General features: G+C 28.5%; 2 protein-coding genes, 2 non-coding genes and 1 pseudogene across 4 annotated transcripts; 1 reads left to right on the plus strand and 4 right to left on the minus strand.

The window, feature by feature from the left end:
* Window positions 1–98: 98 nt before the first annotated feature.
* On the minus strand, window positions 99–7,233 carry LOC140667792 (odorant receptor Or2-like). The gene is made up of 7 exons (XM_072896052.1): window positions 6,947–7,233; window positions 6,419–6,688; window positions 3,248–3,716; window positions 3,017–3,116; window positions 989–1,108; window positions 721–876; window positions 99–203 (listed from the first exon to the last, which is right to left on the minus strand). The coding sequence occupies exons 1-7, from the start codon at window positions 7,062–7,064 to the stop codon at window positions 141–143; spliced, it is 1,296 nt and encodes a 431-aa protein (XP_072752153.1). The 5' UTR covers window positions 7,065–7,233; the 3' UTR covers window positions 99–140.
* Window positions 4,991–5,062, minus strand: Trnaa-ggc (transfer RNA alanine (anticodon GGC)). Its single transcript has one exon. It is a non-coding gene; the product is annotated as a tRNA-Ala (tRNA).
* Window positions 5,291–5,362, plus strand: Trnaa-ggc (transfer RNA alanine (anticodon GGC)). Its single transcript has one exon. It is a non-coding gene; the product is annotated as a tRNA-Ala (tRNA).
* Window positions 7,234–10,483: 3,250 nt separating the features above from the next.
* On the minus strand, window positions 10,484–13,123 carry LOC140667807 (chymotrypsin-1-like). The gene is made up of 4 exons (XM_072896070.1): window positions 12,994–13,123; window positions 11,600–11,913; window positions 11,233–11,484; window positions 10,484–10,684 (listed from the first exon to the last, which is right to left on the minus strand). The coding sequence occupies exons 1-4, from the start codon at window positions 13,034–13,036 to the stop codon at window positions 10,535–10,537; spliced, it is 759 nt and encodes a 252-aa protein (XP_072752171.1). The 5' UTR covers window positions 13,037–13,123; the 3' UTR covers window positions 10,484–10,534.
* Window positions 13,124–15,297: 2,174 nt separating this feature from the next.
* On the minus strand, window positions 15,298–18,090 carry LOC140667651 (chymotrypsin-2-like; annotated as a pseudogene).

Below are 18,090 nucleotides of genomic sequence, written 5' to 3' on the forward strand. Positions count from 1 at the left end.
GTAATAGACTACATATTATATTACATGCTTACAGCATGTATCACGTTACATTATGTTTCTCTTTCTACTATGTTGAATATATATACTCTCTCTACTTATTTAAATATATAATAATCTATGACTTTTTTGCATACTTTGAATTAGTTTTGTAAACCTTGCCTAGCGAGAAGAACTGATATGTAGCCGCTCGAAGTTTTTATTAACTGAAATTTACAAAGAATATATTTATTTTATAACATATTGCATGTGTCATTATTGTTAGAATATACAATACACATACAATAAGTGTTTATTAATATATTTAAAATATTATGTCGTCATATATATGTACATAATGTCCCGTACAGAGCTATATTTTTAAAATAATTAGAGATATAAAAAAATGTTATAGAGCAAAATTTAATGATTTTAAACACTTTTATGTTACTTTATATATTTTTATGCATGAATGTGCAATTGCAATTGTCATTTTTGTATAATGGAACTCTATGTTCATATAGATATATTGTGCAACTTTTCTTTTTCTACATAAAATTACTAGCATGTTGCTTAAAAATTATTAATTTAGAAATTATTTTACTTTAAATTAATTTATTTAACTTTAAATCTGTACAAAATAAGACCGTATAATGTTAGAAACATCCAAAAGAACAGAAAAACAAAGTAACAACATACTAAAAAATATGAATACTAAAGTAAAATTTAAAAAGGGATGCTTACGTTGCAAAACATTGACATTGTCATAGGAAATATTTTTCCAGCTGTAATATGCAGGGGTTTGTTGGCCCGTATCATTATCAGGATCAGAGTTCTTGCTTTTTCCGGCTCCAATGTGTACCATTTGTAATCATACGCTGCGTAATATATGTTTTCGCACTTTTCATAAATAATAATAGATAATACATGCAATCACATATCGCGTCTGCTCATTATCATCTGTTTCTTTTTTTGCTCTACATTTTCATTACTGTCATATTAATTTACTTACTTGTGTTACCAAAATCTCGCCTACTACGCAATACAAGCACATATGGCCGCTAGTGTTTAACACTGCAGATAAAAGAAATAACAAACGTATCATTGACATTTCTCTTCCTTCCGTGAGTACCTACGCAATATCAGAAATAATAATACAAAGTATGGTATTATTTTGGTCAGATATTTAATTAATTATTGCATTACTTTTTTCATTAAACATTAAAAGAATATTCATATATCATTTCAAGTTTATAATTTGATGTTACAGAACATCTTTATTTCGAAACTTGATAACTTTTTAATAAAGACTTTTCGGCTTTAATAAAGTATTAATTTATATGAATTTTTTTACCTACTCGACATTATGTAACACATTATATAAATTTTGTTCTGATCTTTATGGATTCCGTGTATATAATAAAATAGTTTATATAAAATTTTTTTATAAAATAGGTATCTCTTTATTTCTTCAGCTTATGCCAAGGAGGGACTTGTGTGTGGTTGGTGGTTACAAAAATTTTCATTCATCCATCCATACCCGTTCATATCTTTTACAATAATTAAATCTAATATAATATATCATATAACATAAAACATAACATCTGCAGCTTAACTTAACAGCTATCTAATCATAGTTATTTATATCTTTTTCTTTCCTCTTTTCTTTTTCTTTCCACAGTTTTTTCAATATCTCTCCTTTCTCTTATACAATTCTTCGTTTCATATCTTAGCTAATATTTCCTCTCCATTATTACTTAAATCACGAAACTAATCTTTAACTACACAACATTCTATTACATAGTGTTCCAAGTTGTCTTTGCCTGTTTTACAGAATCTACACCATTTAAATTCTTCTTCTTTCAAATATTTAATATTTTCCCACATCTTATTTTAAGTAACCCAAGTACCTTATCTCCATATCTGTCTCTTTCTAAAATTTCCCTATTTAGATAACTTGGAATGCTAAAACTATTCTTCCTATTTCTTTATATTTCTTATTGTATTTCGCATCTCTTATCCTAGCATTTTCTGTTTGCAATTGAACATCCTTTTTCCTCTTTTTAATCTTTTCATCTATGTTTATCCTATTATTTCTCATATTTTCTATAGCCATTAAACCCCACCGTAAATTATTATAATATCTTTCTCTTTCCTGACTATATAACTTTTTCTCCTTCATGTTTTTCTTTTCTATCCAGCAAAATTTAACTAGTCTATCCTCTTCCTTTTCCCTTATCTTTTCCTCAAATCTTTTTGCTCTTATATCCCATTCTATTTTTAGTTCATCTAATCCTAATTCTCTTTGAATTAAGTACCTTGATATGCAGAAATCTAATTTAAATATCCATTTCATATAATCTAACATAATCTTTTCTAATTCCTTTTTTTCTTGGCATCCCCATATTTGAACTCCGTAAGACATTACACTTTGTAAATATCTATATAGCATCCATCTTCTGCTGAAATCATCTTTACAAATTCTTTCGCCTAAATTCCAAAGTTTACCTACCGCTATTTTATCTTTCCGATATAATTCTTTGATGTATTCATTATATGTTCCTTTCCTATTAAATATGAATCCTAAATATTTAAAATTCTCTACCTCTTCAATCCTCTTTTTTCTCCATTTCCATATTCTTCTCTCTTTTTTCCTGTCATTATTAAATACTAGAATTTTTGTTTTATCTGTACCTAATATCACCTACTTTCCCAGAATCTTTTAAGCGTTTCTATCATGTTTACCAGTGCTTTCCTATTTTTTGCTAATTTTATATAAAATAGGTTATATAACAATATTTCAAACATAATGTGCTATTAGAAATAAAAATTTGAAGAAACGTTGAATATATTATTTTATGCTTAATAGAAAAATTTTTAATATAAAATGTAATTAAAATTTACTTTCTCTGAGATTTTACGTTTTGCAACTGGACTTGTATTCTACAAAGTCTTTAAAACACTAGTTTGTCTTTTTTATGTTGCAATTTATTATTTTATCTGAGAGAAACAGACTAGAATTTTTACTCTTACGACTTACCGTGACGATGAAAAATCCATATAGACAGAATAGAGTGCCAAAATAAAGCAGCAATGTAAATAGCAAAAAAGTGAATGTATTTTCAATAATGTTGAAATATCTGAAAGAGGAATATATGGATTAGATGATCTATCAAATCTAGTGAATATCTGAGATCTCATGAAAGATGTGTAAAAAGATGAACACATTAAATTCTATAACTTGCGCTGCTACTAAAATTCAACACGAAACTTGATTAGCCGTATATGATCCATGACGATGAAAGTGAGATCATCGTAAAATGTTTTGCGTTGTCTCATGTTGATCAATCGTCCTTTCAAATTTTCCATTTGACCGCACAAGTGGAATACCAGTAGTCCGAGTAGATTACCCACGCCGGTGTAAGATAGAGCTGAGATTATTAGTAGCAAAACTTGTGCCATGAAAGTGAGCTCGTAGTACGGACTCTGATCTTTGTCATAAAGATAATATGTTTGCAGCGGCAGGATTTTGACCGGATCGGTGATATTCGTTACGTATCTCAACGATAATCCGAAGCAAGGTGGAAACACGAATAAACAGATTGCTATAGTCATAAGGATGTATCCGAAGATGAGGATGGCTCGCGCTCTTCGTGCATATTTTATCATCACACGCTGCTCTTTCTCGCTCTTGGCTTTCAGCCAATCGTTGCTGATCATATTCAACGCCAGGATAAGATCTTTAACAACATTGGAAATTATATTCTAGTTTCAAAACTTTATTAAAAAAACTATAACCGGATAAACATACAAAAAGTGCCCCCGACGAAGTTTCAAATAATACTTGGCCTGCCATTTTCTCATTGTAAAAAAAATTCTTCAAAATTTTAGCTTCTAACTTTATTATTTCCCGAGTTATCGAGAAAAATGTCATTTTAAATTTTTAATTTTCTTTTCTGTAAATATTTGAGATGATCCCATATCGAATTGTTTCTAAATACTTATCAACGAAAAACACAAAAAAAATTTTTTTTCATTAATCTTAATAAAAACTCGATTTTTTTAAAAAGATAAAAATTAAGAAATGGCCTATTTAACATGTTTTTCCGAGGTTTAAAATCATCAAACATTTAGAAAATATTTTTCTTGTATGTTTCAATACTCAATTTTTTCAATTTTTTTGAGTTGATGTAACATGAAAAAAATGGATAATCTTTTTTTTAATTATTTTTTGATAATAGAACGGATACTTATTTATTTTTTTGCAATAATTATAATAGTAATTGTAATAATTGTAATAATTATAATTATACTGCAAGATAGAAATATTTTTTATGCAAAAACAATTTAAAAGCCATACAAAAAAAAAAAAGAAAAAAAAATAGAAAAAAAAGAGCCGAATAAGTTGGATTGTTTTATATATATATAATTTATACAACTAACATGTGATAAATATGTACATCGGTTCTGAGGCAGTGATCCTTTTAATCATGCGAATCCGATCACGGATTTTATGTTAACACATGTCTTACGCCTTTATTATGCGATGTTTTATCATTAATTTTGTTTTTATTTATAATTCATTTATTTAATTTATATATTATGCTGAAGAGGATTCATAACATGAATCGAAACGTTCAAATCTTTATTGTAATTTCCGTCATTCTATAGAATGTTACTAATGTACTTAATGTCAATACAATTGCAACATCATCTATATATAAAAAACTTACAATTTTATATTCACATCTCCTCGCTCCTGTTGCCTCTTTATTATTTACTAATTTAAAAGTTTGTTTAAAAGAAACATGATAAGTTATATTCGGCGATGTGAGTCCATGCGCGGATGTTGATGCGTAAAGAAACTGCGTAAAGAAATTAATTCTTTTCACGAAAGAATTTTTAATTAATACCCAGAGCACATATTTTCTAGATTCTCATTTTTGAGACCTCTAAAAAACCCGCTCTATAACCCCCCAAAGAGATGTAGACGAGAAAAAATATCGGGGCAAAGTCGCTGAATCGGGAATTGAACCCGAGTCTTTCGCTTGCCAGGCGACTGCTCTTACCACTGAGCTATTCAGCCCCACACCGATACTTCACTCGTCTATTTATTTATATAAACCTCCTGATAGATAAATCGAAGACCGCGATTTTTCAGCCCCGCGTGATTTCAAATGATTTGAAATTATATTCGGCTCCAATATTTACAAACATGATAAGTTATACTCGGCGATGTGAGCCTATGCACGGTCTTCGATTTATCTATCAGGAGGTTTATATAAACAAATAGACGAGTGAAGTATCGGTGTGAGGCTGAATAGCTCAGTGGTAAGAGCAGTCGCCCGGCAAGCGAAAGACTCGGGTTCAATTCCCGATTCAGCGACTTCGCCCCGATATTTTTTCTCGTCTACACCTCTTTGGGGGGTTGTAGAGCGGGTTTTTTAGGAGTCTCAAAAATAAGAATCTAGAAAAATATGTAACTCTGGGTATTAATTAAAAATTCTTTCGTGAAAAGAATTAATTTCTTTACGCAGTTTCTTTACGCATCAACATCGGCGCATGGGCTCACATCGCCGAGTATAACTTATCATGTTTGTTTTATCATTAATTTCGTTTTTATTTCTAATTCATTTATTTAATTTATATATTATACTGAAGAGGATTCAAAACATGAATCGAAACGTTCAAATCTTTATTGTAATTTCCGTCATTCTATAGAATGTTACTAATGTACTTAATATCAATACAATTGCGACATATCATCTATATATAAAACTTATAATTTTATATTCACATCTCCTCGCTCCTGTTGCCTCTTTATTATTTACTAATTAAAAGTTTGTTTAAAAGATGTATTTGTGAAAATTAGAAGTGAGTTTTATTCGAGATTAATAAAAAAATATTTTTTTCTGTTTTTTGTTGATAATTATTCAGAAAAAATTCATATGAGATTATCTCAAATATTTACAGAAAAGAAAAATAAAAACTGAAAATGACGTTTTTCTCGATAACTCAGGAAATAATAGAGTTAGGGAGCTGGAATTTTGAGGGAATTTTTTTTTACAGTGAGGACATGAGAGGCCAAATGTTTTTTGTGAAAACTCGTTGAGGGTACTTTTAGTATGCTGCACTGGCTATAGCCTTTCTCTAAAATAAACGTGTATGATATCTTTTGCTAGAAGTTGTTTATATTATATTTTTCTTTTACATCGTGTTATTTATACATAATTAAGCATAATTAAAAATATAGCGACAAATGACGAAAAATATTTAACAATATAAGTAAGGTTCTTGTTAACATGTATTATATTTTGAAATATTCACACATCATATCATGTCGATCAAATTTACGTTCGAGTTAATTGATGTCACGAATAAAAATCGTTTTCGATAGTAAGAAAAGTCGATTATTTTAATTAAATCTCTAAATAGTCATTACCAGATTTTTTCCATTGTATGATTACTAGCTTTATTGCCGATGTCAATAACGGCAAACTGAATATCAGATTGTCGATTAACACTAACATGTCACCCCATGTTCTCACTAGTGAATGTATCGAGGGAATCACACCGACGAAGGCGATCACGAGAAAACTGAATATCATGCGTAAATCCGATAAAAATTTATCGTAAGCGTTTCTATAAGCTGTAGGCCATATGCCGATGATGTTTAACGTGACACGATTGAGCTTAGTTTCCCATTCGAAATCTATATAAATGAAATTAATCTCATTATACGCGTGAATCACGTTATGTTTGTAGATAAGGCAATTGTATAATATCAAAAAAATATTTTATATGTGTTAATTGTTTTCAGAATTATTTAAATTTATTAATTTAAATAATTTTTATTTCTAACACAATTTTTTTTAGATTATTTTATATATATGTATACATATGTTTCAATATGCCATGCAGAAGCATGTATTTTAGTTCGCGGAAGCACTAATGTTATTTTTGCAAAGACCTTTTCTTTTGGTGACAGTATCCATACTAATTATAAGATACAAATAAAACTTATGAAGTTTTTTTTTCCGTGCAAGAAAATATTTTGTAAACTTCAAGGAACGATATCTGTTTTGCATCGAAGTTCTTAAACTTGATCGTAGGTCGTTTTGCAAGATGTAGCAATTTTAATAAATATTGCATGTGTCATAATTGTTAGGTGCTCATTCTTATAACAGAATGAAAGTAGAGAGGCTGAAATAAAAAGAACATGACACATGGCAGGGCCGCAATATGTCAACGTACAGCAATTATGTTGTATTTTTGTTTAATAATGTTTTTAATTATTTTAATACATCACACAATAATTATAATTGATTTTTGTTATAACAAATATATTATTCTGTATTAAATATAAATTTAATTATATTAATTAGCGAGAAAATATTTAATTATAGAAAAATATTTTGACAATTTTTAATTATAATATTTTTTTGTGTTTTCAAAGTATACTTACAATTATTAAATTTTTCAAAGTATACTTAATTATAATATTTCTTTGTGTTTTCAAAGTATACTTACAATTATTAAATTTTTCAAAACAGTAAAATTATTTTGAGTGTTAATTTTTTTTTGAGAGTTCTCTGTCGCGATTCTTTTTCGTCTATAGAAATCAATGTACGTCCCTGTTCTTCACGTATTTCTAGTTTATAAAGTTTGAAATTATACGTTTTATGTAACATATTTTCTAATGAAGAGGTTTTCACATTAGGGTGACCGTGCGCTTTAAAATTTTAATAAGTTCTCTCTCTTATTCCATACCCCTTCTATTCGAACAATGATGAAGCATGCGCGTTTGACATATACCTTCCAGTGCTTGTCTTAGAGATCTTTCGGCTTCCCATGCGTGCAGTATAAACGACAGTATAGCCTATAGACGATACATTTGTAGGGATACGTTATAGTCTTATATTGATGACAAGTGTTTTACATTGTGTTGCACTGGGACATATATAGCTAAAGTTTTGTAAATGATATTTCCTTGTATTATAAAGAAAGTGATTAAATGCTTTACACAAATACTGTTATAACATGACATCTTTTACTATGGAGAGTGCTGTTACGTTCATGAGATGAAGAGTTTTGTGGGGGAAAATATTACAGTTTTTTAATTTTTATAACGCCATGAAGGTAAGCGAAAAGATTGTACATTTCTGTGCGAGCCAAAGAAAGGACTAAAATAACAGATAAAACTATAGGTTTATGAGGTTTTGGTTAACTCACTTTGTTTTATACTATTTGTAGAAACAAAGAATTGATATGTGAGAAGCAGACTTCTTTTACTTATTGATCAATGACTGTCGATCGATTCGAGCGCCAGTGACACATATAAGCATAATATAATTTATAAGCACAATAAAATTTAGTACTACCATTAGATAAAAAATATTATGTATCATTGACAATATATCTGACAACAAATTTATTAATTATTATTTTAATTTTCATTTGTGTTATGTTTCTTAATATTATGAGCAATGATTTTCAACATTCTTTGAAAATATTTTAATTTAAAGAGAAAATATTTTAAATTATGTTTTTGAACGGTGAGATTAATATTGTATATTTATTTTAATTTTAAATAACTTTAAATGCTGTATATTTTTGTGTTACTTTTATATATTTTATGCATAGATGTAGTTACAAAACACAATTATCCTCTTTCTTTTTTTAATGGAAGCATATTTTTTAAGTACACTAATTAATACAATTTTCCTTTTTTTACACGATATTATTAGAAAGTTATGCTTAAAAATAATTAATTAGTAGTTATTTTAACTTTAAATCTGTAAAGTAAGATGTTAAAAATATTCAAAATAAAAAAAACAATTAATGGCATACTAAAAAACATTAATAATATTATCACGGAGTTATTACAGATTAAATAAAAAATAAGCATGTTGACTTTGATTACTTATAGCTCCGTTAAAAATTATCACAATTCAAGAGAAAGATTCTTAAAGCTGAAACTTTGTTTTATCGAACAATATAATTGTGAAATTGTTTTTAAAACATCTAAATATAAAATGGATGAAAATAACATATAATTTAAATATTTTTACTTTTGTTAGTTTGATCCAGAAAATAATTGTGCGGTTTTAAGATTTTAAACTTCAAAACTCTTTATTTGGATTTAAATTTTATATTTTTATTTTTAATTAAATTTACAGCTGGCTGAATTTTTTCAAGAAGTTCCTCTAATTTTTGTGAGTAGTTTGTATATACAGAGTGTCATGTAAAGATTGAATTAACGTTTTATTTCTTCCGCATGAGCAATATAGACTTATGTGAAAGGGTTAAATGTTGCGTGACATCTTATTAAGAATTCATGTAAATTCTGTAAGTGTTCTACAAGGTATAGAGATCCGTATATATGAATATCGCGTACACAATTCGTAATCGTCGAGTGTAACACCCTCAGAAAGACTATAGAAAGGGTAAACGACACAAAAAGCGATAGGGCCGCAGTTATAAACGTCGTTTACATTTATATTGTTTTACGAGATATTTTATATTTACGCGTCGAATAAATTTCATATCAAAAGATGTCGATCACAGTAGTAGTAAAACTATATTTTACGCGACGTGAATTAATTTACTGTTGTAAAGTAAAATCAAGTCGATCGATAGTAAAAGAGAAGAGAATTATTCTAACGCGATACTTGACGATTTTTTTTTTAAATAAAAATACTTTATTATGATCAAGATTGACCATAACAATTTATGACTCAATTTTGTAAAAAAAAATTACGACGCTTTTCTCTTTTCCCTCGAGCATCGTAATATGAAGGTGCGTCCCTGACCTTTATACTTTACAAAATTGTGTTCGACACGCAAAGAGTTCTCTCTCGCCTCGAAAATAGTTTGGAATTATTCACACATACACAGTGTATATACAGATACACGACACACATACCGTATCCCTCCTATCGACGATATACTGTGGAGCATGCGTGTTATGCAGGGATGGGGGCTTCGACCTCTGACACGATCCATACGCGCGACAGTGTCTCGCGCGCGTCGGTGGTGACAACGTGGCACTGTCAGAGTTTGATCCTAATATTTTTGATTTTTAATTCCCAACTAATCTTAATCTGTTTCTAATCAAGCTCTTAACTAATTACGAGTTCGATCTCTGACATAAATAAGATTTAACAGTGCGGCGTGCAATCTTGCTGTTTACATCTGTCATGTTGTGTCCAACAGTGTGTGTTTACGTCAAGTGCCATGCCACACAATATGACACTTCATCGAATAATGAGCAAGACGTAATAAGGTCGTGCTACCAGCCAGCTGATCGCTGCCTGAATTCAGATCGATTTCAAACAATAAAAGTGCCGTTTTGTACGCGAAAGTGACGTGTATTTTTTTTGTCGTAATTATTTAAAAATTTATTTGAAATTTTCTTTTTTTTTTTTTTTTTTTTTTTTTTCGTGAATGTTCGTTGAACTATTATATGCAAATATTTGAGAAGGAGCCTTTAAATAAAGTGTTGAGTGATTCTTATTAAATGTTATAAGGATATATTAATACATAAAGAGGTTCGTATTTATTGTGCCATTTTCTGTTGTATCCAAGAAAGGAACTTCACAACGTAGGTGAATACATCCGGGAAACCTCGGGCGCAAGGAATTCCGCGAGAGACGAGACCGACAATCGTTCCGTCACTGTTGCGGATAACTCCACTACCGCTGTCACCCTGTAATAAAATGAGCAAAGATTACTGTCTTCGTTCCTGGTACGTAAATAAAATTGATAATACAGTTTAATAAGAAATACTTTTTTGTATACAAGAAAAAGAATAATTATTTTAAATTATTTTTTTTTATATCGATTCGGGCTTCTAAAATGTTCTATCGCGTCATAGTTTTTTTAGAAATTTACAATTAAAAGTTACAAAAAGAACTATTTAATTTATTTTAAAATTAAGCATTAAGACTGTGAATTAAAAAAAAATTGTATTGATTACGGTTAAATATTAAGTCCTAATATATTTATAGTTTTATATAAACATTCTGTTTTGTGTGTGTGAGATACAAAGTGCCAAATATTATCTCAGACAAGATGATAATAATATCTTAAGGTAAATTTAATGTAATTTAAGCATGATTTAAATTTACATTGTGTAAAGCATACTTAAAAAGGATATATAATTGATATCCTACAAGTAAAAAATACTGAATCTCTAAAAATAAAGACGAATGATAAAATTATATAAATATCGAATTTTAAAGACATAATACATACGTTGCAAGCTCCTCTTCCGGTGGAGGCGAGAGTACAGAACTCGTCTGGATTAATGCGAAGCGATCTATGAAACCTCTGGCAATCACTCGCCGGCATGTATCTCACATTCAATTTTCGCAAATCGTTGTGTACGGATTGCAAGAAATTTGTAGCACCCCAGGCTACGAGCGTAAGGTCTTCATTCTTTTGTAAGCCTGTTGTTGGCAGCCTGATTGGCTGCTGTTTGTTGTTAAAAACAATAGGCGCCGTCAACTGAAAATATTTTTCACACACAAATGAAAGCCGGTATCGATCGATTATTTCGTCATTAATCGAAATCACAGAATATATGCATCGAGAATCTAACAAAGAAGCAAGATCATCATACCTCAAGCAAGCCAATGTCGGAATTGAGATGTTTCATATCGAAGTTTTCGTGATACCACATTCTCGACACCTTGTGAACCTGTCCGCCCTGGTTCAACAGAGTTGTGCCAGTGACAACGGTTAAGGCTTGTCTCTTTCTGGCGTCATTAACTAAAGGTTGTACACAATGCGCGGCTGTGAGGATATAACGGGAATTAATTATGCTACCGCCGCATATATGTTGGCCATCGGTCCTGAGAGAGACAGCATGAGGATGGTGCTCGATGGCGGTCGGTATTCCGTTTACTATTCTTTCCGGTTCATCCGCATAGACACCTACGGAACGTCAAATGTGTATGATGCACAAAATTATTTTTAACCGTCCATAATATCGTGTCGAAAAAACTTTAAAACGCGATGTTAATCCATAAAAAAAAAAAAAAAATACGCAAATTGTAGGACGCAAAAATGTTAGTATTGTTTAATTTCAATTTTTTATTATTTCGCTCAGCGATCCTAGAAGAAAAATACATTTCAAAGTTTATTTAATCTCATACCTCATTCGCAATGATACACATAAGAAAAAATTAATTTTTATAAAAATATGCTAAATTCTTCTATATTCATAAAAATTAAAGTATACGGAGCTAAACATGTAAAAATCTACTATTTTCTAATAGAAAACAAAATTTTTGTAAAATTTGTTTCATTGGAAACGAATTTGTTTTTTTTTATTTGTTTGTTAATATTATGTAATAAAAAAGCTAAAGTTCTTATACTTTTAATTTATCTTTTTTGTAAAATATATTTTAATAGCTTAACAAGATTTTTGGGGCAAATTGCACGAAACGCAATATTATTCGGATAATTTTGAGTTAAATACATAACTATAGAAATTTTTATTACGAATTTAATTAAAAATTATTCAAATTATGTTGTGTTTAGTATTATTTTTTAATTGTAGAAATCTTATTAATTTATTACAATTATTTTTAAAAAATTAAAAATGTAAGAACTTAAGTTTTAGTTTATTATATTATAATATAGTGGCTAAAGTACATTTTAAAAAATTATAAACTATGTTTTTATATCTGTTATAATAAAGAAAATTCGTTTAATTTTGATTTGTTTTTGGAGAATTTGTCTAATTAAAAATAATAATTTCATAACTATATAGCCAATTGGAATGCATCTATATTTAAAATAGTGGTGGTTAGTTCAGATCTTTTATCTAAAAAGTTAAAACTAATGAAAAATTAACTTATAATAATTAAAATATAAAGATGTTAAATATTTGAAAAAAAAGAAAAACCAAAACACTTGTTTTTTTTTTACACAAAAAACTATATTTTATAAAGGAAAAAAATTTGTTACGTCGCATATGTATTATTATTAAGTTTTCGATATTTGACTTACCAACCACCGCCAAAGCGATTAGGATGCACGTTAGCTGCCTCATAATGCGTACTTTTTAATCTTGATGCTACGCAAACTTCGAAAAGCACAGTAACGGCCAATGTTACATACGGCACAATTTATATACACGTCAAACTATGTACACAGCTGCATATATATTAGCATTAATTATGCCATTTAATTTTAATTTTTGCGTTAATAATGATATTATCTTGTAAAGATCGCGATTGCGTTAATAATGAAATTATCGTGGAATTTTATTCTAATTATTTAAAGCTGAATAAAGAAGATGAATATGATACTCTAATTACTTTTGTATTTTATTATATTCAATATATTTTTTTGAGTAACATTGCATAAGATAAATTCTCATGGGACCTCAAGTTTTATACAATATGAATAAAGTAATAACAAATAAATTGATTGTCATTTGTCATACAGTGTAGAATATCATTTAAATTAAATTTGAGTTAAATTTCAGGGATATATGCAAATTTTTTAATGTGTGACAGAATCAAAAGCGTTAATTTTAATTACTAAAAATTAGAATAAAAGAAATTTAAAAAATTTTATATTTTAAAAGAGTTTATATAAGAAAGTTTTTTTATCTTTTGCAATTCCCCTTATATGTCAGAGCTATTTCATTAAATACTTGCAAGAAAAGCGTAATATTTTTATGGTATATATATATATATATATATATATATATATATATATACATATTTGTTATCACTTAACAGATTTATCAATTTATCATGGATAAATAGCACACCTTTTCCTAAAAAAAAAAGAGAGAGAGAAAATGAATACAACATTAGAATGCATACTGATAGGTTTGTAACAATGCATATGACAATGTTATAAGTAAGAATAATATTTATCACAAATGTGAATTATTAAATATTAAATGTGAATTATATACATAAATTTATTATTCTCGTCACGTCTATGTTTTATATATAACTAATATCTTAAAAAATTGAAATAAACACAATATTTATGACAAATATTAGAAGTCTTTAATAATGATGATTAAAATTATTTCTGCTTATTTTATATTATTAATTTTAAGATACATATTTCGATGATTAAATCATCATTTAATATATCTCATGTTTTTAACGTTAATTCGTGTATAATAATTAATATTTTCAATATTACAATTTGCTGCAATTATAGTATTTTTTAAATATTTGTCTTGCATAAATGCAGAATTTTAAGATCATAAAATATAAGATTATTACAGATCTATGTTTTGTAGAAAAAATATTGTCATTACAGTAATTTTATTTTTATAGCAATATCTTTTTTTACGTCGAGTTCAAACTCGTGTATTTGCATTAATTTGTTTATGTTATAAAATAGTCACTGTCATAAAGATCAGCTTTCCCTGAAAAATACAGCGATATTGGTGCAGATTATGATCGGTAAGTTTCTTGCTTTCTTCAACTTTAGCATATTATTTGTACTCACATGCGATCTCGTAAACTTCTTCACACTTGATAAATAAAACAGTCATACAAAACATTGCATGTTAAATAAATTAAGATCTTTAACGTCAGATAATACTAATTAGCAATACAATTCTGCCGCCTACGTAATAAGTCAATAATGAGTTATATTTTACTCTATGGTACAAAAGAAATACGTATGTGCAAACATATTAGATATCGTCATGACGTAAATTAAATATAGTATTGAGAGCAAGAGAATCGTATCGCGACCTTGAATTTAATATTTAAATGATGAATGAAAACTTACCATATAATTAATCTTTATTATATATCTTTCTCTTTCCCCTGAATGTAAAAAATTGATCGCTTCAATTATAAGTTAATAAGATCTTGAAAAATGTATTTCTTCTCGAGGTTAATAAGATGTTAATAACGTTAATTATATTAATTTTTATTTTACTCATTTATGTTATATTAAAATTGTTGTTATTATATAATATTATTAACACATTTATAACATTTTCATGTATATATTATTGAAAGAAGAGATGTATATACATACAAGAGTTATTATTTATTTATCAAATAAATTAACTATAAATAATATAATATTGAGAATAATATTTAAAATTAAAAGTTAATATTTATTTCTAACTTTTTAAAAATTAAAATTTAAACTATAGGAAAAATAGAAAACATAAACATTATTTTTTTTAATATAATTTATATATGAAATATTGTTTTTTGAACTTTTCTGTACATTAAATATTTGACGAGAAAGCTTCAATTAATACATTTGCTGAATAATCTTTATTAAGGATATAGCAATACCTGGAAAGGATTGTTGTTATTATGTATATGAGATTATCTGATTGATTCAAGGGATGAACCTCGCAACGTTGGTAAATATATCTGGATAACCTAGAGTACATGGATATCCCCGGGAGACCAGACCGATAAGTGTATTGTCCCTGGAGCGGACAACTCCACTACCGCTGTCAGCCTATAATAAAATAAAGGTTATTTTCTTCGTTTCTTGTAATTAGAATTGATAATAAAGTTTAAGGAATAACTTTTTTTTGAACACAGGAAAAGGTATATACATATCAGTCATATGAAGTAGTTTCTTGACGTTACTTGCTACTTTTAAATTATTCCATCATATCATAATTTGAAGAAATTTACGATTAAAATGATAAGAAGAACTATTTAAACGTATATTATTATATTTTTATTATATCCTCGGTTTGAATAATTTTTGTTGCAATTAAAGTTAAGTAATAGGACTTTCAGTTTTTAAAAGAAATTTTGTTTATATATATATATATATATATATATATATAAGAATTCTATTTTAAAAAACAAAATAATAAATATTATCTTATTGTTAGACAAGATAATAGTACCTCAAGTCATATAATATTCTGATGTAATTAAGTGCGTATTAAAGCATATATAATTACACAATATTTTACAGATAGAAAATATTAAATCTCTAAAAATAAAAGCAATGGAACACTAAAATAATAGGTATATAGAAGTAGCAGATACTTCTATATATTATAGGATTATACACGTAATTACATACGTGGCAAGTTTCAATTTCGTAGCTGATGAGAGTACAGAATTCCTTCGGGTCAACTTGCATAGAATTCTGATGACGCATCTGACACTCGTCCTGGAGCATTAATCCTGCGTTCAATTTTTGCAAATTATCGTGTGCGGGTTGCTTGACACCCGTTTGACCCCAAGCTACAATCGTGACGGGTTCACCCTTCACTACATCATACGTTGGGAGCCTGATTGGCTGTTGCCTGGCGTTGAAGATCATGGGCGCAGCTGAAATATATTTTTCAAATACAAATGAGTCGGAATATTGATCGTTATTTTGTCTTATTTATAGCAAAATCACAAAATATATGCATAAATAAAACGGACGTAACGAGATTTCTCTCAAGTCACCTCAAGCAAACCGATGTCATTTTTTATCGGATTTGGATTGTAATACTCATGCTACCACATTCTTGACACTCTGTGACCCTGTCCGCCTGAACTGAGCAGAGTCGTGCCACTAACAACGACTATGTTTTATCCGGGGTTGCTGACTAAAGATTCTACGCAATGCGCAGCTGTAAGGATGTGACGGGGGCTAATTATGCTACCACCGCAGAAATGGTCTCCGTTGACTCTGATGGAGACAGCATGAGGATATTGCTCGATGGAGGTGGGTATTCCATTCACCATCCGCTCTGGTTCATCCGCATAGACTCCTACGGAACAAAAATTAATTAGTAATTAAATTAATAAATAGTTAATAAATTATTATTAAAAATTAATTTTTAAACATTAATAATAGTTTCGAAAAAAATCTTCAAACAAAGCAACCTGCAAAACAAAATTGTAATAATACGTAAAAATCTTATACTTGTTTAATTAGTAATTTTAATATTTTATTATTTCGTTCAGAAATCTTAGAAATGATTTTTACATTTCAAAATTTATCTAATCTCACACCTTTTTCGCGACACATATAAGAGAGAATTAATAATAAGAGAGAATTCTTTTATTTTTATTGTTAGTATAAATAAAAATATACGGAGAGTAATTATTTCGAGATTGCATATGCGTTATTTGACTTACCAACGATCGCCAAAGCGATCAGGATACACGCTAGCAACCTCATCATGCGTACTCTTTAATCTTGACCGCGTCTAAACTTCGAAAAGCACAGTAACGGTCAATGTTACATACGGCACAATTTATATGTACGTCAAACTATGTACACAGCTGCATATATATTATTTATTAGTATTAATAATGCCATTTAATTCTAATCTTTGCGTTGATAATGAGATCATTGTGTGAAAGTTACGATTGCATCAATGATGAAATTATTGCGGAGATTACAGTTATTAATATTGAATTAATGAAAATATTAATGTAATATTTCTATATTTATTTAATAATATTTAATAATATTTATTTAATATGTGGTCCTGCTAACTTAACATTCAACTATCGTAATAAAAATCATTAAAAAATGAAAAATAAAAATTGATCTGATTAGTACTGAATTTGTACTAATTTGTACCACCGAAAATAAATTTGTACCCCGTGTCAATTAAAAAAAAATATTTTTTATTTGTTAGGCGTTTTTATTACGATAGTTGAATATTAAGTTAGCAGGACCACAATTTTTTTTTAATCGGCACGGGGTACAAAATTATTTTCGGTGGTACAAATTAGTACAAATTCAGTACTAAATAATCCATTAGATCCCATTTGATTTTGCTGATTTGGTCCTGCCAGCTTAAGAGAGCTGATATTCTTACGTGTAGTTTATCATAAGAGTTAATCAATTATGTTAACGATTGCTAATTGTAAAGATTATAATTAGCTAATCGTATTTTAAAGAATAATACGGTATATACAAAAGTACGCATACCTATTCCTTCGAATGTCGTCGTACATATGACAAGAGCAACAGCGCGCTACGTCTGTAAAGGTCGAGCGCCGAATACTGTGTGACGATGTAAGATAACAAATTCCTTATGCCTATAAAATAATATACGTAGGTATGCCGAATATCCTTTGTAAAAAATAGTGACGCGTCCTTGTTTGTATCTTTGGTATGCGTGACGTA

This window comes from Anoplolepis gracilipes, chromosome 7 (genome assembly GCF_047496725.1).
Source record: "Anoplolepis gracilipes chromosome 7, ASM4749672v1, whole genome shotgun sequence".
NCBI classification, from domain to species: Eukaryota; Metazoa; Arthropoda; class Insecta; order Hymenoptera; family Formicidae; genus Anoplolepis; species Anoplolepis gracilipes.

What these genes read in the sequence shown, in the direction of transcription:
- LOC140667792 (XM_072896052.1), bottom strand. Translation starts at nt 7,064, where the DNA reads ATGCAAAACAGATATCGTTCCTTGAAGTTTACAAAATATTTTCTTGCA. An exon ending in ATGGATTTTTCATCGTCACG is followed by an intron (nt 1,109 to 3,016) that starts GTAAGTCGTAAG and finishes GATATTGCGTAG; the next exon opens with GTACTCACGGAAGGAAGAGA. An exon ending in GCGAGATTTTGGTAACACAA is followed by an intron (nt 877 to 988) that starts GTAAGTAAATTA and finishes ATTTATGAAAAG; the next exon opens with TGCGAAAACATATATTACGC.
- LOC140667807 (XM_072896070.1), bottom strand. Translation starts at nt 13,036, where the DNA reads ATGAGGCAGCTAACGTGCATCCTAATCGCTTTGGCGGTGGTTG. An exon ending in AATCGCTTTGGCGGTGGTTG is followed by an intron (nt 11,914 to 12,993) that starts GTAAGTCAAATA and finishes GACGTTCCGTAG; the next exon opens with GTGTCTATGCGGATGAACCG. An exon ending in CCGGAAGAGGAGCTTGCAAC is followed by an intron (nt 10,685 to 11,232) that starts GTATGTATTATG and finishes ATTTTATTACAG; the next exon opens with GGTGACAGCGGTAGTGGAGT.